The sequence below is a fragment of the Agelaius tricolor genome, unplaced genomic scaffold (assembly GCF_023055355.1).
Source record: "Agelaius tricolor isolate 1412-34295 unplaced genomic scaffold, bAgeTri1.0.p SCAF_6, whole genome shotgun sequence".
Classification (NCBI taxonomy): Eukaryota; Metazoa; Chordata; class Aves; order Passeriformes; family Icteridae; genus Agelaius; species Agelaius tricolor.
In genome coordinates, this window is record NW_027269266.1 from 47,924,308 (window position 1) to 47,935,276 (window position 10,969).

The 10,969-nt window shown below is 40.7% G+C and overlaps 1 protein-coding gene across 1 annotated transcript in view; it reads left to right on the forward strand.

Annotated features, from left to right (window-relative positions):
- SUSD5 (sushi domain containing 5) overlaps positions 1–5,596 on the forward strand; it is a 40,524-nt gene extending 34,928 nt beyond the window's left edge. Inside the window, exon 5 of the mRNA XM_071429746.1 lies at positions 2,168–5,596. Within this exon, the coding sequence (XP_071285847.1) occupies positions 2,168–3,450 (1,283 nt within the window). The 3' untranslated portion in view covers positions 3,451–5,596. The remainder of the gene's footprint in view (positions 1–2,167) is intronic.
- The last annotated feature ends 5,373 nt before the right edge of the window (positions 5,597–10,969 follow it).

Below are 10,969 nucleotides of genomic sequence, written 5' to 3' on the forward strand. Positions count from 1 at the left end.
TGAAAGAGAGTGCCAGCCAGGCAGAAAAACTCTAAAGTGAAAGCAAGAGAAGGGACAAAGTGAGGCTAATGTTTGACAGTCAGTAGAAGGGCTGCATTGTGATGGATAGGGCCATGCAGAGCTTCATGAATATGCTGCTATTGGTGTTCAGAGTTATCCTCCATACATTTGTGAGTCTGAAATACTATTGGAAAAGATTTAGGATCAATTAGAAAAGTGAGAGCCCTACCAGGAAGATTTCCACTCTAAGAGTTTTATTCCCCTGACTGTTAAATCATCCTTGAATGAGACAGAAGTATTTTCCTACTTTGGAGAGGATGGGGAGGATCTAGAGGATTACCCAGGCAGATGAGAACACTGGGACCAGGAGGGAGAGAGGTCTGTTGTTGGCACTTCCTGTGAGATGAGAGGACCTGCTAAGAACATCCAGCTCTCCAGCATGATAGCTTTCACAGAGGCATTAACTCTCTGCAGGCTATTTGGGACACACATTTGGGTTTCCTTAGCATAACTGCTTTGGTTTCTGGTAGACCCAGATGCTATTCCAAGGAAAATACCTTTTGCTAATGCTCATTCTGTTTTGGCACCTGGCTTAAGCTGCTCTGGCAAAAAGTGAGCTGGTGTGAGCTGTATCACTGCTAAGTGGTTTTGGTCAGACTGGTTTGACAATATTTCTAATCTTTCTGAAGAGTAGACCAAATATGGCTCTGCCAGAAGTCTGGGAAGCAGTCTCCAAGGAGAATGTGACTCAGGCGGAAATTGAGGTGGGCCCCAGATGAAAATGTAATTCAAAATCGGTTGACTGTAAAAAGGCAAAAAAAGATAAGGATTTACAAATGCAGTGATGTGTAAAACAGGTTCTCCTATTAATTCCTTGTTTGCCATTTCATGCCAGATCTATTTCTTCACTGTCTTCATAAAAGACTAAACACCCTCTTAAAAAGAAAAATTCTCACCATTATTCAGTTTATTTTCCATATCCCAAGGCACTATTTTTTATGACTTCTAATGCCAGCATAAATCTCAGAAATTACATCAACTTTCTATGGAGTAAAACTTGTGTGAACTTAAAATCAACCACCCTGTCTAGTTTGGAAAATTTTTCATTGAGCTAAGGCTTTAGAATAGTGGAAGAAGTATTAGTGCAATGGACTATTCCATTAAAATTCAAACATTTAGCTTTGTGCTTTGAGTCAAGTCTATTTTGCTATCAGTGGTAGGTCTGTTGAGTATTTCTAAATCAAACTCAAGCACTGTAATGAATCTACCCCACTGCTGCACTCAGTTTTTTTACCAATTTTGTTCTGTGTTCATTTTTTTCTCTTTTCTCAGTGGCAACATTTAATTCCTTAAAATTGGAAGCCTAAGAGTTGATTACTAAGAGTAGGATTATCATGTTAACTAGGTGTTAGGGTTTAAGTGTTTGAGACAGGGATTTCTAGCTTTGCAGGGTGCATCTTGCTTTCTTCAGATGAAAACAAGCAGAACTCAATGTCAGCCTTGGTGGTGGAGTCTGCCTCAGTCAGCTCTGAAGAGCTCTTATGGACAAAGAAATACTGTTCTGGCCCCAGGCATTGTACCACTGTAACACCAAGGTGCTTGAAGAAAAGCAGGATACTGATAAGAATGTGCCTTGATATCTTGAGCATAAGGTACTGAATATAATTCTTTAAAATCATCTAGCTCAAAAGGGATGAAGTTGCTGTAAAACTTCTGGTTTTGTCTGGGGCGTTTTTTTTTATTACCGGTTAATAATTGGTATATCTTTCTCTCCACACACATTTCTTGCTTGAATAAGATGAAATTTTTTTCCTCAAATCTTGCAAAGAGTCACACTAGGGAAAGAAATGGTTTGAGAAAACAATAAGCAGAGGAAGTCCTCTAACTGGAGATGGTGAGTTTTTTATATTAATTTTTAAATCTGGAAAGGTAAGACATTAGCAGTTAGCATTGACACCTCTTGTGATTTTTTTAAACAAAACCCATGAAATTGAGTATCAGATCAAGGACCATGCCCTTTTCAAATAAACAATTACACAGAATGAAAAGTACTGCCTAGAAGACACTTCACATTGCACCTCTCTTCTTGGATTCTTGTAATAAATGAGCTCAGTGCTTTGACAGAGAATGAAATGTTGGCTTATGAGGGTTTTTTTAATTTTTCTAGATGAAACCGAGGCACACATTGACTATGAAGATAACTTTCCCGATGACAGATCAATACCTGTTGCTGAGAATGACCATGGCAATGGCAAAGAGGAAATTGAGCAGGAGCAAATACAGCTTTCCTTCAGTAAAACTTCAGAGGAAGGAAGAACTGGGAGTACCAGTGGGGTTACTCAGCACACAGACATTTCTGAAAAGGGAAGCAGGGCACCAACTGAGTCCCCTGTGTCACTCCTCAGCCAAAAAAATTTGTTTTGGTTTCCATCAGAAACTTTCAGTGAGCCCGTACCAGAGAAAGAGACAGATGATTCCACTAAAGCCCAGTTTTCTGAAGGTGATAACCACATTGGTGTGAAGACAGTCTATGATGAACCTGGTGCCAAAATGTTTTATGACAGTGAGGATTTCCCCATTGGACCCATTCTCACAACGAACGATACAAAGACAGCGATGGGTGCGGTTGCCATCACTGACGAGTCGTGGTTAGATGGATACCCAGTAACACAAGAGGTGGTGGAGGATGATGAAGAGGGTGATAAAGTCGATGGTTCGATGGGAACAGAGGATGACATCATCCTCACCACTGACCAGCCAAATCACGTGGAAGTAAGAAAGTCAGGAAATGGCAGCCCAGCTCCAGAGGAAGGTCTAACACAGATTGTGGCAGCAACAACAGCGGCAGATGATGAAGGGGCTGAAGAGACAGCGGTGCCACCTACATCAGTGAGTGGTCTGGAGAGTTTCAGTGTCAGCGGGGGTTATGATGATGCTGCTGTGTGGGAACATCCTGCTACATCTCTGGAACCTGTGACTCAGGAGCCCACTACAACGATGCTGTTTGACATCAGCAGCTTAAAAACATCCATGTCCGAGACCTCTGTGACCCTCAGCCCCTCCGATCACACTCCATACGCAGAACCAAGAGACACAACCACCTACCCAGAACAAGTAGCAACCACTGCACCAGCTCCAGACATCATTACTGACACAGCATCCCAGGAATTAGCTGAGCAAGAAAATCTCACCCAGGGCCTTGGAGAAAAGCCTGGCCCCACTTCTGAGCCATGTGAGGGAGAGGATTGTCCCAAGTCCAGTAAAGGTGCTATCATAGCAGTAATAGTGATTCTTCTCTGCTTGTTACTGGTTGCAGCTGTTCTGGCAGTGTGGTTTTTCAAAAAAAGGCAGCAGAAAAATTCTGTTTATAAACTAAATGGAAGGTGTCAGCCCAGACATCACTGTTACCACCACTACCACCACCAGCACATCGAAATGCAGAAAGTCTAACCAGGGGCCTTTAGGCAGAGATCAGAAGAAAAAACATACTGATGCTAGAAGAATCACTTGACTCATGGATGCTAAAATCCAGCAGTGCGGAAAGCAGAAGAAAAAAAGAATGCTAGAAGAACATAGAAGACAGAAAAGATTTCATCCTTTTGAAATTGCAGTCTAGCATATTCGACTTTTCAGAGCTAAAGAATCTGTACATTTTTATCACAAGGGTCTTTTGGAGACACCGGCAGGACACAGTGTGCTCAGTAGTACACCTTCAATTTGTTCCGCTTTTACATTTTGCTCCTATTAATAATAAATTAATTGATTAATTTCTGTGTTACCTGGGTATAATGTAATGGTAGGGCTGGTCAGGCCTCTGGTCTGTTCTCAGTGGAAGAGGAAAAGAAGGAGGGAAGAATGGAAAAAGGATTTTTTGGAGCAACCACACACTTGGTGTTTGTTCCTTTTTTAGAACCTGCCCAAGCTGGTCAGGATAAACCACCATAACAAATTATTACCTGATGTGTCTTAAAAAGAAAAACTATTTGCTACCAGACCTTAATGGATAGTATTGCAATGATTACTAAGGTCATTTTCTTCAACGTTGTGAATTTAACAAGCCACAAATGTTGGATCGTTACGCTACTTTTCTGGAAGGTGTTCTTTTAGCCTTAGTGAAGACATGCCATTCTTATAACTAATCTTCCTGTAGAAATGACGATGTTTCCCTGGAATTCAGAGAGTACTGTAAGTGCCATTCTTCCTTGAGCATGAGCAGGAGAGGAGTCAGAGCACCTTGGAATGCAGGTGTTATGATGAGTAGCCTCTCATCACAGAGCCAAACACTGATAAAGCACTTTCCAGGGGAATCCTGTATAAAATCAGCTGCTTTCTGAACACAATGTTGACTGACCAAGATACTGAACTTTAATTCACAGCCAGTAGTACCTCTGGCAACTGAAGCCATGTGTAATACTTGGGGAAGGACTGATTTTTCACCATTCTGCTCTTGCATTGGCTGGAGGAGTGGACATTGGCTCTGGGAAATGAGCAGCCAGCCCCTTTGCATACTGCTTATTGTGGTTTGAAAGATAAAGCAGGCCTGGGAAAGAAATAAATTGCATCTGGTTGATAAAATGCATTCAGCTTTTAGACTGGGTGTTGGTAGAAAAGCACTGAGGCTTTTCCAACAGCACATTCCAGTTCCAACAGTTCTGAAAATAAACTGGAAGAGGGGAACATGTTTTCTAGAATCCCTTAACATAGTTTGTGTGAGTTTAGTATGAGGTCTTCCTTACATTTCTGAATGAACAAGAGGAAGTCTGGCAACTGTGAATAATCTGCAGGTCAGAAATAAATTCATCTGCCATTCAGCCTTAGTCAAAGAGTAAGAAAAAGTGCCTGGGTGGAGTTCATTCCCTGCTCTGGCTTGAGTCACAGTGGTAATCGCCTCTAACTCCATGGAAGGTAGGCTTTATGAAATGGAGTGCAGAATTGGGCCCATCTTACATGCAGCCATCAATCTCAGGGCTGGTAAGCAAAACAAAGCATTTTTGGACAATGGCTAGGGGTTATCTTGGAGAGTTTGACCTCAGAGGGGTAAGAGTTGAATCTTGTTGCCTGGCCAGAGCCACAGTAAATAAAAATGACAGAAACTGTACAGATTTGTAAATATGTCTCTGACATATGCATGACTATATGCTTTTAATGCATTCTACACTACGAAATGACTCAAAATTTCTGTTGTAAACTATTTTTTTAAAGCAGTCATAAAAGAAAAACTCAACAATGGATTTCACACCAAGCAACTTTATGGAGACTGTTAACTCAACTAAAACATATAATCTGTAATCCTATGGAAATATGCTGAAAAATAAACACAGGAACATCCATTAAAAATATTGCTTAACTGAAAGGTACAAGTAGGTGTTACAGTTCCGTGTAGCATCATTCTAAATGAAAAGTCAATTCTGTTTGTCCCAGGAACTGAATGTGTAAAAATGAGACTCAAAATATCATTACAAACACAAATTGTACAAGGATCTTATTGGAGACTTAGAAACACTTGTTATTCATGAACCAGAAGAAAGTGTACATTAACATAATGCTTTGGAGGTATTTAAATAAAACTCAAGTTACAAAAACACCAGGAAAGGAAGTGTGTGCATGTGTTTTTGTGCAAATCATCCAGTTTGCCCACAAGTTTATGGAGAAAAGAGTCCTGTTACTTTCACAATTCTTGTAGAAGACACCTTGATATTAAAAATATTAGCTAAAAAGTGTTTAGCTTAGACTGCCAGCCCAGTTCTGCTTTAGAACATCTACCCTCCTTTGCAGCATCATCTGTTGGTATTCACAGTATTCACTTTACCAGGGAGTTTGGGAAAACTAATAAACAGATGGGGATAAACAGCTCTTCAATTATACATTTGACTTAGACTTCCTTCTGTGTGTGAAACTTGGCTAATCACAGATAATGGGAATGGCAAACAATATACATGTTGTACAATGAATACAAAATCTTAACGTGATAAGGTCAAAATAGAGTAGGAGATTAATTAATTAGAAATCAAAACTGAAACTGCCAGCTGCATGTTGAAATTAGGAGAGGAAAAAAATGGGTGGAATACCAGAAGTGCTTTTTTGATAGTGACATCCAACCACTGATCTGTTACTCTGTGATAAAAGTTACATATCATTCTCTTCTAGGGAAACCATATGTTACAGCAGGCTGCTCAGAATTTTCCCACTGGGGTCAAGACTGGGATACCATCTCCCTTTCCTCTCCTTTCCCTTGTTAACTATTAACTTGGCCCCTATTTCATACAGACCCTGTGCTATGGTGTCTGGACAGAGACTGTACAAATTCACTTCAGCAGGCTGAAAAGTGACACTGTGGGCTGTGACATCACAGCTACTGGCAGTGTTTGGAGGTTCAAACCCACACAACCAAAAGGAGGCTGTCCCCCTTTGTACAGAAACACTGGGTTTCATGCATTTTAGGTGTTTGCTAAGTTCTTGAGGGGCTGAAATCCCCTCAATTTCTGTGCTTGTCCTAGCAATATATGGTTATTGTGCTGTACTGCCTTATTGCTCACTGTACCTCCAAAGCTATTATGCTGGAGATTTGTTGCCATGGGCATTGGACCCAGCATAGATTGATTATTTTGTTCAATTATTTACCTTTTTTAAATACCCAATAACTTATAATACAAAGATAAAATACATATCTGTGAAAGATCACAATATGTAACTTTAAATGACATTTAAAAATTAGCCTTAATAAGAAATTATTACACCATCATAGGACTTGTCAAACTACAGGGTTTCCACCAGCTCATGATAATACTTAAGTGTTTAATCCTTTTTTAGATAAGTGATAGTGAGAATGGGGCAAAGGCAGAAAGCCCTTTTTTTTATTTTCCTTTAAAGTTAACAGTCATATAAAATGACTTCTCTGACTCCCATATTTCCACTTGAAAGTAAGCAAGCTCCATTATTTTGCAAGAGAATTAATCAGGGAAAAAAAGCACAGTTGTTACTTCAGGGTGCTGAAAAGACCTACCTATGAGATATATCAATGGGAAGAAAAAGTTTAAAATAATCAAAGAAAACTTAGAAAGGTTTTTCTGCAGGAAAGGTTCAAATTTGTAAACTTCGAAACTCAAACTCTCTACAGAAATTCATTTCCATATAACATCAGTACTTTAAGGAGAGAGAAGAAGGGAAGGAGGAGAGATGGATGCCTAAACCACTGAATATTTCCTTGCCAAAAATAAATAAATCAAAATGTATCTCTTTATTTTAATATTTTCTCCTAGGCACTGAAGAGGACTTAAGATACAAACCCCTGATTTGCTGGGGTGTGCAACCCAACTTACTTTGGCTATTTCTTACTTAACTCCTTTTTTGTATAGAGCTTAAACCCTCCACACTAGGTCATTCAAGCCTTGAGTCACCAGGAAAAAGAAGTCGCTGTTTAAAGTATGGCAGACGACCAAAAGTTCAGACAGCTGCAATGAAGGATTAGTTGTGGGTTTTTCTCACTGCCTTGCTACAAACTGCATCACAGCTCTATGTTCAAACATTATTAAATGGGAATGTTTTCTCTGGCACTGACTACTCCTCCCCACAGTTTAAGTATTGAATTTTTTTAACTGAAGTAGCTTTGGTTTACAGCTCACATTAGAACTTAAAAACATATTTCCATAGTAGCTGGCATATGCAGGCAACTGTTTATTCTCAGTACCAGCCATAATAAACACTTGTACTTTTATAATCCAACAAATCTTTGTCTAATCACAACTCCGTTTTCAGGGCTGTAAAATTTGCATGCTATTTAAACCATTTTTCATGAAGACTCTCTTGAAATGGAAAGATTTTCTAAGTGTGCCTCCATTATCAATGCAGACCAATAATTCACTGTAAAGGATGTGAAGATAAATGGTGGGTATTGATGCTAACTGAGAAAGAACTTTGTAAAAAGCAGGACATGCTATCAGATTTTCAGGGGGAGAGTTTGTCTGGAAAGCATGGAGAAATGACACCTCATTGGTTGGATGGGCTCTTTGGGTGAATTAAGAACAGCAACTGACTGACTTTTGGGTTTATATTCTAGCATTCCAAAGCAGTAAAGCTCTGGAAAACGGAGCAATTTGAATTTGCTTTTGGCTCATGCCTTGTCAACAGAAGTAATGAAGGTCTGCTTGCAGGATTGCTACGGCAAATGAAAGGGCCCAGCAGGACATTTGTATTCCCTTTGAATTTGCCAGAACTGATCATTCTAAAAGTATTTGTTTTTCATAGTTGATTTTGTTGGCAATAGGAATTGCCGAGGCACAGAAATATGGAGCCTGAAATGCTCTTTTATTGGAGCAAAATTAAGCTTTGAGGAGAAAAATCACTACCATCCTTCTTCCTTTTTTTTAATGGATGCTGCCTTTTGTGAGGATGAATTCACAAGGAGCCAGTAATAAAAAGAATTGCTATCAGCAAGAGTAGGCATTAATTTGAAAAGGATTATACTCTTAGCAGAGTCTGTGAAATGCACTGATTTTCATCCTGTGCATGTCTTCTCTTACCCAAGCTTTAGTGCTTACATAAGAAACACTGTCCTGACAGCCAGTGGTTGTGTTTTTCACCTAAACAAATATCCACCTCAGTGTGACACTGTTTCTGACTCAGTTTAATCTTCAGCTTCCAAGCAGTTCCTGATCGTGCAGGACCCCATTCAACAAGAACACAAGCTCAGGAGTCCCATGCATGCAGACCTGTGTGCTAGGAACCTGCCAGGAGATGGACTTCACCCACCATTCCCCTCTAAGTGGTGATGGAACATGGAGATGGAGTTATTGCAGACCTGATTGTGAGCACTGACAAAGCACCAGAGGCCAACAGCAGCTACCAGGACAGCCAGCTTTGTTATTAGAAATGTGAGTGATTATTAAAAAGTGGAGCTGTACAGCTCTGCAACAGGCAATACTACCACCAAGGTGTACAGACACCACAGTACCAGTGCTGCATTCAATCCTGTCACATGCACACGGTGTGTTCAGCAAGCTGATGTTCCCATGAGCATCAGCATCACACTGTAAGCCTTGCCAAAAGTGGAGACAAAGCTAAATATCCCATCTGGTTAGGCAGAAGCTGCTAACATCTGAGGCAGACAACTCACAACTGCAGGAATTTGGGGTGGCAGAAGGGAGGCAGGAATATTCTCACTGCCTCCCAAGAAGAGTTGGCAGGATCAGAAAAGTGGAAGAATAGACACTAAGTTATTACAGTCACATGTAAATGTTGGCACTTAACAATAGCAGCAGGAAAAGAAAAATCAGTTAAAAGAACCTGAGAATGCTGAAAAAAGCCACAATAAATACTGAAGAACTGGAAGAGGAGCTATTTCTCATTAGAAAAGAACAAGGGTTTGAGAACTACTTGTACTTATTAAGATGGAAGTGGCTTGGGACTATACAAAATGGAAATTAAGAAAGCCAGAAAAAAATCCACAGACACTTGAACAAAATAAAAATGGGATCATGGTGCCATCTCACCAGGCTGCAAGAGTATCAGTTGCCTCCTCGAGTTAAATCAAATGGTAAAGGACATCAGACTTCCTTTAAGCAGGGTTAAGAAAAATAAATCGTTGGCTAATGGACATCTTAGTAAATCATGAAATCCCCACCTGAGAAGGCACAATGGGAGGGGAGTTCAGCTACAAGATCAAGAGGTGAGGAAATGAGTGAACCTGAGAAAGGATTAGCTAAGGAAGCCTTGAAGACCAAATCATAAGCTTGCCAGAAAATTGATAATACCTGAGAGACTTGCAATTGAAAAACTGTTCAGTGAAGAGGAAAAATCAGGGTTCAGAGGAACCAAATGTATTCTCACTGTAATCTGTTGAAGTCAAATGAATCACAAAACAGGTAACTCTGGTGCTTAGTTTTTAGTGGTGAAGTGAAAAAATGGCAGTATTTTACCATGTCCTTTGCTCTGTAAAAAACATAACAGGAATCTCAGACAATTAGTACTAGAAAGGGGAATGGAGTTCTTTAACTGGAGAGAAATAATTCTGGGTGCAAAACAATGAGGTCCTGGAACTTGTTTTCTCTCATCTTGTACCTACTGCTACTTGCTCCACCAACAGGCAACAGCTGATTAGGAGCTTTATGCACGTGCAATTTCCACACAGGATGTACAGCCATGGGACACCTTGGGCTCAGGAACCTGAATTACAACCATCACTCTTGGAGCCTTTGAGGTTTTGCACTGCAGTGCCTACAGACACAGCACACAGGAGCTGGGACACGACAGGGCACCACAGAAACAAACAGCCAGGCAACAGCCAGAGCTTGGCAGAGCTCTGAAGTCAGTTTGGTAAGTGGTGATAGCAAAAAAGTGAACTAAAAATGCTGTAAGACAAATGTAGATGGATACATCCATCTCCAACCAGCTCCACACCCTTTAATGGTGGGATTTCTGGATTTGAATGCTAGAGTATCAAAGATGAAGATATTGGCTGTCACAGAATCCCAGGATCAATATTATAAGCTGCAAGGGACTCACAAGGATCATGGGGTTCAACTCCTGGCCCTGCACAGGACACCCCAAGAGTCACACCATGGGCCTGAGAGCATTGTCCAAACTCTTCTTGAGCTCTGTCAGGCTGGTGCTGTGATCACTTCCCTGGGGAGCCTGTTCCAGTGCCCAACCACCCTCTGGGTGAAGAATCTTGTTTCTAATATCCAACCTTATTCTTCCCTGACACAGCTTCAGGCCATTCCCTCAGGTCCTGTCACTGGTCACCACAGAGATCAGTGCCTGCTCCTCCTCCTCCTCTCACAGGGAAGTTGTAGACTGCAATGAGGTCTCCCCTCATCACTGGCTAAATTCCTGAGGACAAAATCTGGAGCTGTCCATCAGTCTGGAAGGCAGAAAGACAAAAGGGGACTCCAGAGCAGTAACCTCTCATTTGAGCATACACACACCTCCAACAAGAGAAAACTAAGAATAAATTAGAGAAGCTACCCCAGTA